The 19,874-nt window shown below is 38.5% G+C and overlaps 1 protein-coding gene across 15 annotated transcripts; it reads left to right on the top strand.

Moving 5' to 3' along the window:
- The first annotated feature begins 2,188 nt into the window (after nt 1-2,188).
- On the top strand, nt 2,189-15,362 carry LOC6031437 (cytoplasmic dynein 1 intermediate chain). 15 transcript variants are annotated; one of them, XM_038249252.1, is made up of 11 exons: nt 2,189-2,322; nt 2,887-3,075; nt 3,133-3,279; nt 3,349-3,473; nt 4,571-4,603; nt 5,226-5,246; nt 7,561-7,608; nt 13,253-13,402; nt 13,469-13,625; nt 13,687-14,059; nt 14,112-15,362. In XM_038249252.1, the coding sequence occupies exons 2-11, from the start codon at nt 2,930-2,932 to the stop codon at nt 14,928-14,930; spliced, it is 2,019 nt and encodes a 672-aa protein (XP_038105180.1). In that variant the 5' UTR covers nt 2,189-2,322; nt 2,887-2,929; the 3' UTR covers nt 14,931-15,362. The 15 variants fall into 15 exon arrangements, with proteins under 15 accessions (XP_038105180.1, XP_038105171.1, XP_038105167.1 ...); XM_038249243.1 differs by having other exon boundaries at nt 13,229-13,402; XM_038249239.1 differs by having other exon boundaries at nt 4,541-4,603.
- Nucleotides 15,363-19,874: the final 4,512 nt, after the last annotated feature.

Genomic DNA, 19,874 nt, shown 5'->3' with positions numbered 1-19,874 from the left:
CGACGTCTATGGTGACCGTTGCTATGATGTTTTGTGCAAACGGAAGTAGTGTGCGCTTAAAGGCGGACACGCGCAACACGTGGTTTTAGGTTGCGTTCGTGCAATTGAGGAACGCTGTTTAGCAGCAAGCACACGGAAAACCCATTTTGATTTTGATTTTAAATTGCCATTACAAAAAACTAAACTAAACTTGCAACTAAATTTATTTTATTTTTATTTGTACTGAGGATTAACCTCGGGATTAACAGTTTGTTTGGCTTATTGACTATGCAGCTTCTTTTAACTACAGTCTACTTTTTTGTATGAAACTTTGTAGTTTGTACCCCGTTGGTTTGACAATGTCTTACTTAAAAGTGACGAACTGTCACTTTTTACACGGGAAATGAAGAACAAGATTGTCCGTCAGGCCTGGACGCAAACGCAAAATTCTGCGCCTGTCATCATAGCCTGCCAGTCATCGACCATTGAACAAAGCAACCCCTGCCGATTGTTCGACTGACAGCTGATGGAAAAATCGAACTGGCACAGCGTTCTGCGTTCACCACTGCGTCGAACGGACAATCTTGTTCTTAGCTTTACACTTACTATCAAACCAAACGTTTTGTAGTAAATGTGAGCTTCGTGTAAAGAGGGTGTCCAACTACAAAGTGACTCCTTTAGTTTGACAACAATTGGTGTCAAGCCATCGGAAATTCGTGCAGACCGAGCCACGTAGCCCAGTGGTAACGCTTCCGCCTCGTAAGCGGTAGATCGGGGTTCAAATCCCGGCTCGGACCATCACAACTGGTGATCTTTTCCCTTCTATAATCGATTGCTTAGTAAAGGGAAGGTAGTGTATCGTCACAAACTGGACCTTATCACGACACCTTAGGGAGGCGACCTATGGAATGTTAACATTAACCCTAACATGTTAACATTAAGTTGGGAATGAAACTGCCACTGAATCCGCTTTGTAAATGCCGGCCCCGATACTCTTCAAGGGTGTTCCCCTCAGGAACTGGGAAAGATTTACTTTTTTACATCGGAAATTCAGTTCTTTACATTTTAGTAAACTCAACCCCCTCTGGTTAACACTTTATGGAGGGTGGGGGAGGGGGTGGATAAAGGATGGCGATCCGTATAAAAATGTTTTTTGGAATGGACAATTGTCCACAAAGGGGGTTGAGATTTCCAAAAAGTGTCCACGTGGTTTATGAATGGTCCCTTAGCCACTTTTTCATTTGCCACTTTTTAGTTTGTACCCTTTTGAGACCATCCATAAACCACGTTGACATTTTAAGGGGGGGGATAAGCGTTTGTCCACGCTCCATACATTTTGAGGGGGGTTTGAGATTCCCAAAAAAGTGTCCACGTGGTTTATGGATGGTCCCTTTGATGATATCAACTGTATGTAACAAACATAAAGTTGGCTTTCAACCCGTAAAATCGGTTTTGAGTTGTCGCCTTGTTTTTAAAACTCTTAGCTTTATGTTTGTTTTTCAAAAACCTCAAGGTGGAGGGGAGGTATTTATTCGTTTATTAACGACAACTTTAACCAATACCTTAAATGAAAATCATTTTGGCTGAGTTCGTTATCCCATCTTTCACTTTTTTGGTTCTAGTACTTGAACTCAAAAAAATGTACTAAGAAGTGGGATAACGAACTTAGGTTCTATGGTCCCTACACTCAGCGAAAAGACTATATCGCGAATATCCATCAACAATATTCATGGCTTTCAAAAGTTTCTCATATAAATTTCGTAATTCATAGAGAAAACTTATACAAATAATGCTTTTTACGTATGAAAGCCATACGTTTTTCGAATTCATTAGCAATATATAGATTATCTATAAGGTTATTTTATGGAAAAACATTATAAGGTGTTCTTATGAAAATCACGCATGGTGTAACTTTATAAAATTAATGTGATGATTATACAAATTGATGGATTTGACATATAAAATCCTTTATTTATATGGCATTATTATAACATTTATATTTTTTTACAAATGATTTCGTTCATATGCAAACCATATATATTTTATAGTTTGTTTTGGCTGAGTGTAAGCTAAATCACGTTTCAGCCGTTTCAGTGAACAAGAGTACTGTACAATCCCGTTGGTGCGACAACAATGATGGCTTTGAAAATGTTCATCCCTACATTTTTCAAGATTGATTCACTAATACTATTGCGCGTGAAACCTGTGGTCACCTTAAGTGCATAAAATATTGAGGAGTGAAGCAAATTTTGCTTCTCTTTCGCTAGTAGTTTCGTGTTCGTGTTCAGAAGTTCAAGTGTAGCGTAGCCGTGTGCTACAGAGTTTTTTCTTTCTCCTGCTTCGGTAATAAGTGCAACCCATAAGTGCAAAATTATTCATCCATAAATCCCCCCACGACTAACTGTTTTAGGGAATTAACTTATTCAGTAGATTCTTCTGTGAATTTGGTCTAGGAAAAACGTAAATAACCCTCCCATCATGATGTTCCAAAATTTTCACGAGTGAAAATCGCCTGGCCACAGCCTACTTTTCTCGTCTGCTGCTTCCTTTCCATTTTATGCTTCTGCCACCATCATCATTTTCATTCCTCGATTAACTATTGCTTCGAATTGGTGTTCAGCTTTTGATTTTGATTAGTTTTACTGATATTTGTAAGTTTCTATTCTCTAAAAGTGCGCAATTAGGCCATCGTCTAAACTCTTTTCATGTTCGCATTCCGTGGTGTTGGAAGTGAAAAATCGATACGCGCGATGTAGCCCCACAAATGACGTCACCGTTTTCTTTCTGCCTCTCTTTACACACTTTTGTCATTCTGTTGCCAAAACGTACGCAACCATCGAATCATCACAACGTTTGACATTTCGTGCGACGACAAAAATCACAACAACAACATTAACGCTGGTGCAGAAGAAAGCTGGAGAGGTTAGAGCAGCTTACGAAACTATCGAAAATGGATAGGAAGGCGGAGTTGGAGCGGAAAAAGGCCAAACTGCAGGCCCTCCGCGAGGAGAAGGACCGGCGGCGCAAGGAGAAGGAGATGAAGGACCTGGAAGAAGCGGCCGGCAAGCTGGGTCATCCGGAGAGTAACACCAGAAAGTGAGTTTTCGCTGAGTTTATATAAAGTTGACGCAAATAATGCTTTCGATTGCTTAGGGACCTCGACGAGATGCTGTCCTCGCTGGGTGTTGCTCCGGTTTCGGAGGTACTTTCGTCGCTGTCTTCGGTCAACTCGGCAACCTCGGACCACTCGGCCAATCACACCCCGGATGCCAGCTTGCAACCGAACGTGAATGGGCAGAAGTAAGCTCAGCTTCAAGAAGTGCGTTATTAACTGTTGATTTATGCTCCTGTTCTTCTCGTCTCTCGCAGTCTCCGAAAGAAACCGATCAATCTGAGCCTGGTCTCCGTCCAGGCAACGAACATTCCACCGAAAGAGACCGTCGTTTACTCGAAGCAAACGCAAACCACTAGCACCGGTGGCCACGAGCGCGATGGTAAGTCCGTGTCCCCTGTCCCTGTCTCCGTCGTGCGCGACCTATGAAACATTTTCTTAAGTTTTATTTCGCACCTCTTGTACCTGTGAATCTTTTCCCGTCTACCGGGAACCGACCAGATGTGCCACTCTTGTCTCTCGATTCATTCATCCTTTCATAACAGATTGCCGAGAAACACACGCAAAAGTTTATGTTTTCGTTTGTTTGTTAGTGGTTTTGTTTCGTGGTGTGCATACTTCGTATAAAAGTCAACGCTTATTTTTTTTGTAAGCATCTATTTGAAAATCATTAGGTTGCATGAAAATTTCTTTTCAAATTTCGATTTCTTTGGAGATCAGATGTATTCTCTATATTTTTACATTCAATTTAGGAGTATTTTTTAAACATTATTCTGAATAGTCTCTAAACATTTTATGGAAATTTGTAAGAAAAGATTCCAGAAAATGGTTCAATACGTGAACATTGATTTTTGCGGCAAAATATTTTATCGGCTCTGTTTTTCTACGAAGTGCACACACCGCACATGTAAATTGGTTCGTGATTCGTCCAAATGATCCTTTTTTGTTGTTTAGTATTATTCTTTCTAGCAAGGACTCGGCTATTCCGCAACGCAATCGTCTTTGTGTTCTTTTTCCTCTTTAAATTTTATTTAATAAATGCATTTTAAATTTTTATTCTATAAATGCACTTAGCTGCTTTTATGATCCAGGTGAAAATAATAAGTACATTCGGGAATGTTTAACATGTTGCTAGAAAGTCCAAGTCAGCAATAAGCTGATAAATTAGTTGATATCTTATTCCATGCCAAATTATTTGAGTTGAATTCTTAGAGCTGGTATCGAATTGGTCATACTTAAGGTCACCGTAATCTACCCAATTACTCTGTAAACTGTTTCTATTATGCTTTATTCCTGTCACATTTCGATGCCTAATGTGTACACAAACAGATCACAACTTACCTCTTTAATAACACCTACAAACAACGTTAAAGACTCGATGAATATAATTTGCAACAGCCCTTCCTACAGATAGTACAACAATTAATTGAAATAAAATAACAAATTCAGTTTTTTCTTGCCATTCCTCACCTCTGTCAGGATATATGGAGGATTGGTGGAGACCGCGTAAAGGTAAAGATACATGCCAGATATGCCAGAGTAATGCTATTACCAGATATATAGAACCGAATAAAAATTCATATCCAGTGTGTTGCATATCCTAGCTGTTCCTCCTACTCTGGTTCCGTGTTAAACCACATTTTATCACACAAACAATCTATAGATGTTCGCTTTGCAACCATGTTCGGAAAAGCGGCTTTTCTCGGTTTGCGATGGAGTGTTTTCTCTTTTTCTCTTACGTTGTCGTATGACCAGCTATACCACAAAATCGCTACATAAATGGTTTTCCCTTACTGTATTTTCGGAATTCTTCAAAATCTCTGTCTAAACTGTCAGCAAAGCGTCTGCTTCGTGGCTTGTTGTGCTCCCGTAATTATTTTGTTTACAATAAATAAAAGCAAACCAAAAGTTCGCGCTTCTCTTAGCCCAGCCTGTTGCGCTTCTCTATGGTTTAGGTTCGCTGTTTCTTTCTCGGAAAAAATGAAGATGAAAAACCGGAAAAACTCCATCCCATTGTACATTTGCATACACGAACATATGAGACATACCTGTTGGTTAGCGCCACCGGTCCGCCACGTGATTCTAATCGGTGTTCTTTTTCTCTTCTTCTTCGGGCCACGTTCCAAATGCTCAGCTCATGCCACGGATTACTACGGTAAGTGTTAGATTTCGTACTTTTGCTCTTTAGCTCGGACAATTCCGAAAACCCGGGTTTGGGTGGCACAGAGCACCAACTTTTGTGATGCTCTCTTCCATCCAGAACTCACACTCATAACTATTTATCTCTTCTGTACTAACACACACCACGATAGGAGTCCTTTCCGAACACTGCTATTACATTCTATTTTCATTACTTTATTTCGTTTACAATCAGCATATTTAGTTTGCTGTAAGACAGCTTCTATCACTCCCCATATGTCTTTTTATTCGTTGTTCAGTAAATATCTAGCATTTAGTTTATCTGGATTACCTAAACATTAAAGTCAATCCGCCTCTGTTCGTTTCTGAGTACGACGTTAAATATAATTTCTCCACCCATTCTTTCCATTTGTCCATTTGTTATGTTTTTTGTATCTTCTGTTCGGATCGTTATGTCCGTTTTTATGCGTTACTACAAAGGAGATATCTATGATTTCCTCCTTCAAATATAAAGACAGCTAAGTTGTCACGTGACTCACTCAGTACATTCGCATGATTTTTCTTTCAACTAAAAACAGCCCTCTGGCACCACTGTAAATGTCTAGAACGTTTGACAGTCACCAAAACCCCGAAGAGCCCACGCATTAGTATGTGTGAAGAGCCCACCATAAACAATGCTTTGGATAGAGAATGTGCATTAGTATTTGTGAAGAGCCCACCATCAACAAAGCTTTGCATGAAGTTGTATTGGTGTCTTCTGATTGTTTACATCAAAATAGGTAAATGGCGAAAATAATATTTTGGTGTAAATTTAATACAAAATTCGATTTAAGTGGTCACACGAGTGGTCCTGTTTATCTCGGGCAGATTTCCGGACATATAATGTGTGTCTACGATGCTGAAGGAGTCGAAGGAGCTCTTGAATCGGATGGCGGGATGAGCATCCGGAGAAGTAGGAGTAGTTTTAACCAATTTAAAGCAAAATCCGATTCAACCGGGAAAATCTGGGACCGGGGATCGAAAATTTCTTGGAATTCACTCGGAAGTATCATTCTTTAAAGAGTCCTGGACATGCAGCAAGTGTAACGTGTGAAAAGAACATAATTTCAAAAACGTCTCTGCACTTTGTTTATTTTTCGAAATCTGACAGTAGACACCTTGGGTTTCTTCCTCGGTTTCTTCTTAGTTTTCTTGATATTCGTCATCGAATATTTTGGTTTCATAAACATGGCGGCAGTGACAGAGGGCTGACTAAAAAGCAATCAGAAAAAAACATCAACAACAACAACATACCATTGACACACGCGCCGAACGCCATGAACGCAGCCAATTCTTAGTGAAACGATTAGATTAGGTTGTGTTGTACATAAAAAAATATTAACGAGTATTTCTTGTAGGTTGCTAGTGGTAGAGTAGAGCAAAGTGCTTCTGCTAGACACCGGTCTTCTGAAACTAACTCATTTTTTCAGCTTTTATATCCCTGTTTATAGCTCTGTTATTCTAACTTTGCTTACAAACGTCTAAAAACCTTCTGCTTGAATGTGCCAACCTACTTCGATTCCTTCAGAAAGGTGACAGTTTAAGTTTATGACATTTATCTATCCAAAAGGGCGGCATGCTTTATTTCTGTACGCAGTCGCCAATATTTTTTGTTGAATTTGGTTTCAATTTTCATTACTAGGTATTTCATGTTGAATTTGGTAACATTCATTCAAATTAGCAGTATAATTCCAAAACTCCTACCCGTAATATGCACACTTTCAGGGTTTTTACTGTTTTTGCTTCGTAAAAAAAACAAATTTTTAACGCGACATAACATAATTTTGAGAATGAGACACTGGAGCCAAATATGATTTTTGAATTTGAAAAAACATACTTCTTTGAGCATGTTTGTCCACTATTTTAGCAACAAATGAAGATGAAACCAAAATTTAAAACATTTTTTTTAAATTGGCTGCGTTCGTTAGCAATCGGTAAACATTACAGGATTACACACATCAAGTTATTGTGGATTTATTTTGGAATACTTTTCAGTGTTTTTATCCGTTCATTCAAAAATCGAAAAAGAATACACGAACCAAAAACCAATACAACAAAACTATCTAGCTTACAAACGAAAAACTGCGTAATTGTTACTTCTCTAGGGAAGCTTATGTGTTGCAACATTTAAAGTTTGTTGTTTTCTATTACTGCTTTTAGTCCTGTTTCAAATTTTTCCTCCTATATTTTCCTGACCCCGTCTACCAAATAATCCTTATGAAATAAACAAATTATCTCCAAGTCATGATTAACGATAACCAAGTTAAAGTTGGACTTTCTTTCTGTTTAAGATGAATACAATCTAAATCCCGGTTTAGAGTGGGAGGATGAGTTTACAGGTAGGTTTTTCCTAACATGACTAATCCACTTTAGTCGACATCTCAATCAATCGAACACAACCTGCTTAATAGTTTGGTTAATTTTGTTAATATTTTGTAATTAAAATCGTTTTTTTTGAGAATGTCTCCCCCTCCCTTTTGTTTTCAAATGAACATTACAATATAGCTAGTTCAGTCTTGATGATGAAATGTATCATTACCGTACGTTTGCTTTAGTTTTCAGTATATCAGCCATGCAAAAATGCACCTTTTTGTTTAGAGTTGTACAATATTGTATTGCGTGTTTTTATAATATTCCCATTAAATTTACTTTAGATTGCAGTTTTATGCTCTTATTTTTGAATGAATGACTGTTTTGTGAATGTTTTCTGTTCTCTTTACTCTTTTTCTGTTGCTATCACCTTCATTGTCTCTGTTCTACTAGTCCTTTCAAGTCTCACAATCTGCGGCGGAAAAACATCAAAATCACAGCTGCTCATTCGGGACGTTCGTCACGACTGAACATGTGATATTGTGTGTTCCAGCCAAGACGAATTGGTTTTCCTGAACAGATCCATTCCTCTTCACTCACTCCCTCCTTCACTCACCTTCGTGTTGGTATTTGGCTTTCTTGCGCGGCGGGTTTGAGGATAATCTTCAAAGTCCATGCAACTAATAAAATAACAAATATAATATCAACAAAATCATACCGCAGAAATACACACAACAACGAACAAACAAACAATGCGAAGTACTAACGATGTGCAACTCTTCATCCGTGAGCATTTTCATGTCATGCGTGTATTGTTATAATTAAGCAATAATTAAACAAGTTAAACAAGTTAAATTAAACATGCGTTTTTTACATGGAAAGTATTACGAAAGAACCGTATATCAATACGAACAAATGGGTGGAGAAATTACAGTACTTGTACATTGTTCCCTGAGCATTTTGGACGGCCCTACTCACAAATAAAAATTAAATCCCAAAACACCGGTTGCTAGACTTTAGAATCCAGTTGTTGGTTGCAATAATCGATGTAAAACCCATTTCAGTCGTCAGTTCTAATGCAACGGAGGCAGCTCTCAACTCTGTACAAAGCAAAGCTAGACAAACACCATCTGTAAATAACCCGCATCATGTTCGTACCGCTTCCGCTCTAATCAGTCAAGATTTTCATCAGAACTTTGGTTCCTTCTCAGGAATGGTCTCACGTCGTAGGTTGCAGATGTCTGCTCTCTTTCTCTCTACTCTATACTCTGTGTGTTATATTTCCCTAATGCCAGTGTACCCCAAATGCCCCCATGTCATGCTGTATACTGACCTGCTGCTTAATTTTGCTGTAAACTGTTCATATTCAACTTCCTCGCAAACAGTATTTTTGTAGTTAATGAAGAAAACGTAAATCTATATAAAAACCTGAAACCCAGGACGGCAAAGTCGGGTTGGAAATATTCCTATTTGAAGCGGATTAATGTTTATGTGGAAATTACTATGGGAAATTTGGATTTTCTTTAATTGCTAAAACATGCTTGGCAAAAGCAAACGGGAACTGCTCGTATGGTAAGGCTTATGCAGAATTGTCATGAGAACGGGTTTTCAGAAGAAAGCAAATTTTGTTTTAACTAGAGGGAAATTTGGTCGAGACTCCCGGAAATGTTTATATTAATAAATATTGTAGCAAAATAATATAAAGTCAATCAGCAACTGGCCATAAGTAATTCATGTTTTTGCCTTCCTCACCTTACTGAGGAGAGGCTATAAAATCACTCGAAAAATAAACTTCTTAATTCGACCTCGTAGACCTACCTTCACGTATACCTATCGACTCAGAATCAAATTCTGAGCAAATGTCTGTGCGTGTGTATGTCTGTAAGTCCGTGCACCGAAAAAAATGCACTCGATTATCTCCGGACTGGCTGAACCGATTTGGGCCGTTCTGGTCTCATTCAATCCTTCTTAGGTTCCCACAAGACCTATATTAAATATTATGAAGTTTTGTTAAGTATTTCAAAAGTTATGCTAAAAAAACGATTCTGGCTATAGTTTGAAAGATTGTAAAAAGGGTGGTTTTTGTAAGAAAACCCGTCTGATCATACATTTTTAGAAAGGTATTTGAAAGACCTTTCCAACAAGCACAAAAGATTGAAGATCTGATAACCCTATCAAAAGTTATGAGCACTTTAGTGTCATTTGTACACATTTCAGAGGCCGGATCTCAAATATGTTGATGAAAAAGTTGTCCGGATCTATCATGCGACCCATCGTTGGATAGGTAATCAAAAGACCTTTCTAACAAGCACAAAAGATTGAAGATCTGATAACCCTATCAAAAGTTATGAGCACTTTAGTGTCATTTGTACACATTTTAGAGGCCGGATCTCAAATATGTTGATGAAAAAGTTGTCCGGATCTATCATGCGACCCATCGTTGGATAGGTAATCAAAAGACCTTTCAAACAAGCCCAAAAGATTGAAGATCTGACCCTATCAAAAGTTATGAGCGCTTTAGTGTCATTTGTACACATTTCAGAGGCCGGATCTCAAATATTTTGATGAAAAAGTTGTTCGGATCTATCCGGAGATCTGGCTCCCGGGATTTTGCTGATTTGAAACTCCCGGGAAAAATAAACAGATATATTTTTTTACTGCCTTAAGGCTTAAAAAACTTTAAAGTAATATAACTATTGAAAGTGAACAATTTTCATGAAACAGCCCCGTAGGTGTTGTTCTAATATTACGTCCAATGATTTTTGGGATTCTAGACCCCATACTCCATGTAGATATGTTATAAGAAGTAAAATTTAGATAAAATTTGTAGGTTTGACATTCTTACTGCAGAAACAAATATGTACATAATTGTGAGGAAGGCACCAACCACCATCGGTGGATTAAGTAACGTTTTTTGGGTAAAAATTAAAAATTTTGCGTTACTTCTAAGTGTTACTTAGGGTCGCTATTTATCATATACATTAATTCTTAGGGTGACACGAAAAAATGAAACTTGTTAGGAAAAATAAAAAAAAACTTTTTGCCTTTTTCTTACAGATGTAAATAAACTTTGGTTCTCTCCAGGAGCGCCTTTTTTGAGAAATTATCAGTTAAATTCAGGTGTTCCTCAATAAAATCACACAATTATGGAACAGAAAATTTGGATGCAGTGTTTTGGTGTTCTTGATAAATCAATCTTGAAATGCAAAAAACCGAACCCCCGGTGGTTGGTAACTTTTTCGTTCGACACTTTTTGCCTTTCTCACCTTAATGGGGAAAGGCTATAAAATCTCTCGAAAAATGAACTTATCAATTTGACTTAAGTGTTATTTATACACTTTTTGGAGGCCGGATCTCAGATATTTCAATAAAAATGTTGTCCGGGTTCATTATGCGACCTGTCGTTAGTTAGATAATCGAAAAAAGCAAAGTAATCCACTTTAAACGACCTCCGGGTCTTTTGTGGGCTCTGTTGCAAGTTTCATTTCTAGGCGTCCAAAGGTTAGGTGTGGTGAGTCACCCAAAACCTCTTTTACGCAAATGGACCGACGTTTAACTTCCCCATACGATAGAAGGTCAGGAGGATACCGCGCCACGAGGCCCTCACAGATAATCGAAAGACCTTCCAAATGAGCCTAAAACATCGAGGATCTGACAACCCTATCAAAAGTTATTAGCACTTAAGTGTTATTTATACACTTTTTGGAGGCCGGATTTCAGACATTGTGATAGAAATATTGTCTGAATCTTCCATGCGAACTATTGTTGGATAGGTTTTTTATCAGACCTTGCCAATGAGCCAGAAATATTGATGGTCTGCGAACCCTATCAAAAGAAATGAGTAATAAAGTTGATTTGTTAAACATGTTAAGGGAGAATGTTGCTATTTTTACTGAATGTATTGACTTTATGAATGTGAAGGCACCAACCACCTAAAGGTGGATTAAGTAACGTTTTTAGTTTGTTGTTGGTTGGTCAAATTCAAACTAAAAAGTAACGAACGGCCACTTTTTACACGGGACTCACACTTACTATCATACCAAACGTTTGGTAGTAATTTGTAATTTTGTAAATTTTGTTGATTTATTGGGTACGATAACTTGTTAGCTAACACTTTTGATCAGGTCAAAGAAGACACCTTAGGAAATAGGAAAATTACGAAGGTAGTGTGTGCAAGCTCCGTGTAAAGAGGGTGTCAAACTAAAAAAATACCCCGTTCCATCGGGGTTTCAACAACAAGTTTGACTCGGGAAATAGCAAGAAAATGGCCTGAACAAGGTCCTAAAATTAGTAGGATCGAAGGAAAAGTTGTATATTGCATCCTATTGACAAATTACCACAAAATGCTCCGAGTTTGTGGGTGTTCGAATATGTGGGATTGGGAAAATTCCAACCATGGAAAAACATATTTCAGCTATTTTTATTACATTTGGACACAAATCTAATAACTGTGTATACGCAGATTAATTGAAATAATTAGATAAATGTTTTATTTGAAATTTGGACTTAATGATATTGATTTCATTCAAATGTAAGAAATGTATTACATTGATTTCAAATTAATGACAAAGTATCAATAACTGTGAATTCATTCTGAAATTCTCGGGTCCCAGGAATTCTCGGGGAACAGCAAAATACTGGAATTATTCGTCTGGTAATCTTATTATAATATTTTCCTTTTTATGCAAGAGTGGTGATAAAAAAAGTTATCGAGATGTCAAAAGAGTGTCACACTGTAACAACTCTCTTTTTAATTCCTCAATATTAAAATTGGTTGCTTTTTCAAAGGTTTCATTCAGACGACACCGATTATTATGACCAACCCAATTTCGTTAGTTTTTTTTTTCCAGCTCTGTACTGCCGTTCTACGCATAATTGTACCATGTATTTTTTTGACGATTTTGACTTTATGACATTTTTAAGTTTAGTTTGACGTGTACTTTTAGAAAAAAACACATAAAATCTGGTACTTTGTTCGGAAACTCATTAAAAACAACAAGTGACGAATGACCTCTCTAGGTTAAAGTCACGTTAATAACATAAACAACAACATTAAAAACAACACCAAGCTGGTTTGCCCTATTATGCGACAATTATGCGTAAAACGGCAGTGTAGTACCGATTGAACAAAAAAAATCAAATTTCCTATATTAAATCTTATATAAACTTTAACCCGCTTGAGACAAGCCAGTTTTTATCCAATGCAATGTGATATTTGGCGTGAGACTCCCTATGAACTACAAGAAGAACTATTCCAGAACTTGATCTGACAACTTATATAAATCCGTTCCCCCCTTGTTCCTTAATTTTGTTTTTGCCATTTCTTAAACAACGTCTCATCTGCAATTAAAATATAGGCATTTCTTCCTAAATTGAATGATAAATTACTCCAATAATCGTTCCAGTTAAAATTGCCTCTGTTAATACTATCGCTTTATAACAGGATCTTACCAGGCTGCCCTTCCCCCTACGAATTCGTCTTTCTCGCCTATCTCTCTAATTTCATATTCCGTGTCGTAGCACTAGTGTAAATGTTTAGCTTTATCGTTTTGTTGGTTTGACACACATACGCACATACCTTCATACATGAACACACACAAACACATACCCCGTTCGATGTCTAGAGCAAGATTAGTTTTACTCATACAGTGCTTACTTTTGGCGATGGTCAAGGTGACGATGAAGAAAACTCCCTGACTCATATCGATCATGGCTTCCACTCGAAACTGCCACCGGGCATTCTGCCGCACGGGCTACCTACGGTCAAGGAGGTGGCCCCGGCCATCACACCCCAGGAGCAGAAAAAGGAGGAGGTTAAAGAGGGTAATTTGGCTCGTGTTTGGAGTTTAGTTGAGAAATTTTACATAACATTTCTTGAATCCATTTTAGTTAAGGAACTCTCTGCTGAACAGAAGCAGATGATTATCCTGTCGGAAGATTTCCAACGTTTCATCCTGAAGGCGGGCAAGGTCATGGAGCGTGCGCTGTCCGAACAGGTTGACATCTATACGGATTACATTGGTGGAGGTGATACCGATGATATCAAGTAAGATCAACTTTTCCCGAAGAGTCTTGTGATTGTTACCAACATGCTGTTATCTTTCCAGCGACGAACGTTCCCTAGCCCGGTTGTCTCTGAATCGAACGTTCTACTGCGATCGCTGGTCCAAGAACCGTTGCGTGACTTCGTTCGACTGGTCAACGCACTTCCCGGAGCTGATGGTCGCGTCGTACCACAACAACGAGGAATCGCCGAACGAGCCGGACGGTGTGGTCATCGTTTGGAACACCAAGTTCAAGAAGCACACCCCTGAGGACGTGTTCCACTGTCAGAGTGCCGTCATGTCGACCTGCTTCGCCAAGTTCCACCCGAACCTGATCCTCGGCGGAACGTACTCCGGGCAGATTGTACTCTGGGACAACCGGGTGCAGAAGCGAACGCCGATTCAGCGGACACCGCTCAGCACGAATGCGCACACGGTAAGTGATGGTGGCTTGAATGGAACTAGTCAATAATCTTGCTTTCTTCCAGCAACCCGTGTACTGCCTGTCGATGGTCGGCACCCAGAATGCTCACAACGTCATCTCGATCAGCTCGGACGGCAAGCTGTGCTCGTGGAGTTTGGACATGTTGTCGCAGCCGCAGGACGTGCTCGAACTGCAGCAGCGCCAGTCGAAGGCAATTTCCGTAACCTGTATGGCGTTCCCGCACAATGAGGTCAACAACTTTGTCCTGGGCAGTGAGGACGGCTACGTGTACTCGGCGTGCCGCCACGGTAATCGGTCCGGCATCGGTGAAACCTACGAGAAGCATCTGGGGCCGGTCACCGGCATCTCCGCACATCACAACCAATCGTCGCCCGACTTTGGCCATTTGTTCCTTACTTCTTCGATCGATTGGACCATCAAATTGTGGAGTCTTAAAGACAACAAACCAATCTACTCGTTCGAGGACAATTCCGACTACGTTACGGATGTCGCCTGGTCGCCCGTTCATCCGGCACTGTTTGCGGGAATTGACGGCAGTGGTCGGCTGGATTTGTGGAATCTCAACCAGGACACCGAAGTGCCCACGGCATCGGTTGTGGTTGATGGTCAGCCTGCGCTCAATCGAGTATCGTGGACTCCTTCCGGACTGCATGTAACGGTGGGCGACGAAGCCGGTCGCATTTACGTGTACGACGTGGCCGATAATTTGGCCAATCCCCGAATGGACGAGTGGAACAAACTCAACTCGGTCCTGTACGAGCTCAAAATGAACCAGAACGACGAGTTTGATGATATCGACAAAAAGTCGCCGATCCCACAAACGCCGTCACTCACTTCGCTTACCTCCTCACCACTTATATGAAATTCAATCAGACCCTATTAAAGAAACGATAGGGACTAAAAACAAATCTGTGAAATACTGCGTGTGCGTGCATGAGCGAGATGTTGAAAGGTCGGAGAATGTTCGCCGAACTGGTTGGGAGCTGGTAAGAGGATAAAGGCTGGATCTACGTGCTTCTGAAGGGACTCAACAAAGTTGGACACTAACGTATAGATAAGCTCGCGTGTAGACAGAGATAGGTGACCCGACTCATTGCAGGGCAGCTTGTCGTTCTTGCACCATTGTACTAATGAAAGTTTTAAATTTACCATCTGAAAAAGTTAAATATATTCATGACTAACCATGTGCAAGATAAAAAAACAAAAACAGCAGTAATATTTATTATCCTGTGTTAGCTTTGCAACATAACATAAATTTATCAGATCAAATACAACCCTTACCTAAGCAGATAAATACGATGTGTCTAATTGTTTTTGTTATCCGAAATAATACCTTAAATCTATACAGTAATATAATTATTCCAAAGTTATAAAAAACTCGTCCTTATTAACGCATGAAGACCGCACATTTTGTGAGGTTTTCAGGAAGATTTCTATTACGGACGTACAAACTAAAACCGTCCGCTCAAAATCCCTGCAATTTAACCTACGTCTTGAAGCATCTGCGTCTTTTAATTACGAAAATTTTGGTACCCAAACATCTATAGGTCATCGCTGAAATTTTAAAGTTATCGCAGTTTTAGCATAGCATAGCATTGGTGTCTACCCGTAGCTGCTACTTCGTTATTGACCAGAACCCCCAAACATTGCTCCGTGGACCACAGATGAAAAGTAGGAACCAATCATCACCCCTTCGCAATTTTCAAAGGTCCCTATCGTGCTGATCAATACCGACGCCGGCCACGACCAGTGGTAAGACACGGGGAAGTGGATGGGAATGTTAGTCCGATACTTGAGTGATGGGACCGCCAAATCGACTGCGTCTCCGACAAAGTATCACATGAGTTTTGAGGGGTTAGTAAGATGGGTATGAGGTCAGGATTCACTGTGGTAGGTGATGCGACCATGAGCAATTTGTTTATCGGTTGAAATTTTAAAATCTTAGGCAGCCGGCTGCGGAAAGATACCTATCTAGGGATTTAAATATAGTATTAATTCGACCGCGATTCTCCAAAAATTCTCCGTCGGCGTGCCTTCCGATCAACGGTGATGTAGGAAGGGCTTCATTCATTAAAATTATTTTATATCATAAGCCTTAAAACATATCCGTCGACGTGCCTTCCGATCCTCGATGATATGGAAAGGACTTAATCCAGCAAAACGACTTGCAATACGACTTACTTGCTATCGAAAACTATATAAAGAGAACAAAAATAAAATTCATCGGCCAACGAACGCGCGATCAAAAAATAAATAAAAAAAGAAGAAGAAGAAATCCAATCACCCCATGTACACAAATAGCAACACAAAAGAGACGGAAAATAAAACGAAAAAAAAACAGGACTGCGCGTCCACACAGGCACCGCACTACTGATGCCATTATTTAATTATAATGACCAATCACCCCATGCACTCGAACAGCGACACAAAAGAGACGGAAAATAACATGAAAAAACAGGACTGAGCGTCCACACAGGCACCGCACTACTGATCTTTTAAAGTTATCGCAGTTTTAGTGAAAAAAGTTGATTTTTTGCCAATTTTGTCATTCTCCGGTTTTTGCGCGCGGCCCGTCAAAAAACACGGATTTTATTTTCAAAAAATCATTTCTCGGAATCCTGTTAATGAACTCCTCCCATTTTTTAGTATGTTATGTAAAAATGTCCGGGGAATCTTTGGTCCAGACACCGTCAAAACGGCATTTTAAAGTTTCATACGCCCTTTTCATATGTTAGGCTAGGCTTTTTGAAACTTTTTAGCATTTTTCTTTGAAAGGCCAACTTATCACCTTTCATTTGCGTATAAGACAATTGAAATCGGTTAAAATTGCGAGGAGTTATGATTTTTCGATAAAGAGTGGTTTTTGCGAAAATCGACGAAAATGGCCATTTTTCAGACCACCCTAACACGGCGTAGGTCACCCTAATGGCCAAACAAAAAATACGGGTCTAATTATTTCGGCCAGGGAACCCTCCAAATTAATTTATGATTAAATATTTATGTTTTCTATATTGTCCACCACACATTTTCACTCTATTTGGATCAGTTGGATAGAATGAACTTGGAATGTAGATTTGAAATTTGTTTAATTAAGGGGTTACATACATGTATATTGGCAAAAAAGTCAGAGGTTAGTATGAGCACACACTTCAACTTTTTTTAATTCTTTTTTCATGACATTAAAATATACATTTTCACCTACTTCCAAAACAAATTTGAAGATATTTGGTTGCATTGTTGCCAAGATATAGCAATTTTAAGTTAGCAGTTTCAAAAAACGGGTGCCACGATATCTCAACACAGTCTTGACCAAATCGGCTTAAAATTTTGGTGAATACTGATTCCGTGTGCATGACGAAGCCCGATTTTCAAAAAGTTTATTATAAAAAAACATAAAAATATTTTTGTGTTTTTCATATTAAAAAACCGTTTGTTTTTGATTTTTTGTATTTTTTCAAAAAAGCTAATTTTAGAAATTGGGCTTCGTCATGCACACGGGATACATCTTGAGAGTCTCCACCTAAAATTTCAGCCAATTTGGTCCATCCCATCTCGAGATATCGTGGCACCCGTAAATCAACTCGGGGTTTAGAGAAAAACGCCAACAAAGTTTGACAGCCCGCTTTGCGCATGGCAAAATTTTGAGCTTAAATCGTCTCTTACTCAGTTTAATCATTAAATATCTTTATGAAACTTTCAAGAGTGATTAAAAATCATGTTTTGAGTGGATTTATGAAATAATCTGTAATATAAAATTTTGTGATTTTCTACATGTATGTAACCCCTTAATTGTTACTAGTTTTAGTTATTCATCTATTCATGTATTAGAGTCCGTATTATAAGTTAGATAATTTGTAACTATTTACTGAAAACTTAATTCTAGCAAAACAATATAATTGGGCTAATGTCGAAGTGTAAAAAAAAGAATCTAACCTGCTCGTTTCTAATGTAAACATCAACTGACGTGAGCAGGATAGACTCTTTGTTTGAAAATCGACTATGGTCCGTTTACATTTTTTAGCTTGAATTGTTCGTTTGAAACCCAAAAAAAAAATGTGACGAATGTTAATATTTCAAACTTTCAGTTAACGATTAAAAGCGCCCTTGCGATATATCATATAATCCGAAAACAGTACTGTTGATACTAATCTTGTAAATATAACTCAATGTAAAACAAAATAAAGCTTTGTTTAATAGAGTTGGCACCTTGGTTGGCACCCTGTCAGATCAAGTAAAACACCTTTCAAACTTATGTATCACTCAATGCCGATGCAACAAGCTCGTGTGTTGCATGCAACTATGTTCTATATAAATTAAGGCGCACGTAGGCCATCGCGACGTTTGCATCTGATATCTCTCTCACGCACACACTCTTACATTGGTTGGAAATGGTGAAAACATACATTGGAAATAAGGGGAAGTCGTTTAAATTTTCGGTTGGCTACATTCGTATCTAATCCCTAAAGCATCTGTGGATGATTGCTCTATCCAGTCGCATACTTTTTTACGAGGGGAGAAATGCAATCCAAAAAAAGAGGGACGCAAATTGGATAGTTTAAAACACCATTCGTGAGCGATCAACGATCTTCCTAACCTCAAAAGTGACTAATAGTTGCGCGATCACCGCCAGTTGTCGCGATCGCGTGTCACCAAGATACGCCGAGAATGATCTCACTGTCATGACGTAATGGTTTAATTTAAACCGCCTCCGTCGTCGTCGGAACATTAACGCGTAGTAGTAAAAATTCAGAAGAGAATGCGTCATAGTTAAGGCAAGCCGCTGGATGTTGCTCTGTGGCTGTGTGGTTAGCGCGATATGGTTATGATAGTGGAAATGTATTTGTGAGCAATTAATTGATGGATTGAATCACTTATTAGTGTATTATTATTGTTGTTTTTAAATTGATATTTTATTCTTAAATTTACAAGTCTTAACTAAGTTAATTTAATTTGATTCTGTTTTTTGATTTATTTTTATCTTTTAACATGTAAATGAAATCGTCGCTTGTGTGTTATTCTATTACAACGAACATTATGAACTTAACAAACCCTATAAGATGCATATTTGAAATAGTTTTAATATCTCTCAATTCTTGAAAACACATAAAAATCAATATTTGATAATAATGATTTGCTGTTAACTTCATTTGAAAGCTTTTCTTGTGATCTTTCGGTTGATGTATCGTTCAAATGCTAATTTAAACGAAAGTATCACTGACCCTTGAAATCCACGATCCTAGGTCTCTCCAAGAGTGCACATGTTTTACAAAATAATAACTTCAAGCGCTGGGACCAATGAAGCTTAAGTGTGGTATGCTTTTATGAATCTTATGATATTACAATATTTTTTCAAACGTTCTATAAATTTCAACGTGCGTTTATATTATAATTTATTCAGTTCAAAGTTTTGCTTAATTCTTTTTTGCTAACAATTTGTATTAGTTAGTGCATATGCATATTATATATATAACTTATTCCCTAGAAATATGTTTTTCTAGGCACGAGCGATTGTTCATCTTGCTCTTCCATTACTGTTGTTTGTAGTTGCATTCTCAAACTCGATCCTTTGCATCGCATCATCTATGCGGTTAACTTTATGCAGTTGGCCTGACAGCTTTGTGATGTTTTAATTCGTTGTAATCACATGGTGCACTGCATCATAATTTTTAAAATCATAAAAAAAGTTTTATGCACACATGAGAAGGGCTTTTCAGTTAATTTTTTAAAATCTCGTCGGCGTGCCATCCGAGCTACAGTGCTATGAAGAAAGTTTATATTTTCAAAATAATATCGATAAATTAATTTA

Source organism: Culex quinquefasciatus, chromosome 1 (genome assembly GCF_015732765.1).
Source record: "Culex quinquefasciatus strain JHB chromosome 1, VPISU_Cqui_1.0_pri_paternal, whole genome shotgun sequence".
NCBI lineage: Eukaryota > Metazoa > Arthropoda > Insecta > Diptera > Culicidae > Culex > Culex quinquefasciatus.
The sequence above is the reverse complement of the archived record's forward strand: the minus strand, read 5'-3'. Positions and strand labels throughout refer to the sequence as shown.

Coding starts and splice junctions, on each gene's coding strand:
- LOC6031437 (XM_038249229.1), top strand. CDS start 2,930: ATGGATAGGAAGGCGGAGTTGGAGCGGAAAAAGGCCAAACTGCAGGCC. Junction 5,247..7,560: donor TCATGCCACGGATTACTACG/GTAAGTGTTAGA, acceptor TTTCTGTTTAAG/ATGAATACAATCTAAATCCC. Junction 13,403..13,468: donor AAAGGAGGAGGTTAAAGAGG/GTAATTTGGCTC, acceptor AATCCATTTTAG/TTAAGGAACTCTCTGCTGAA.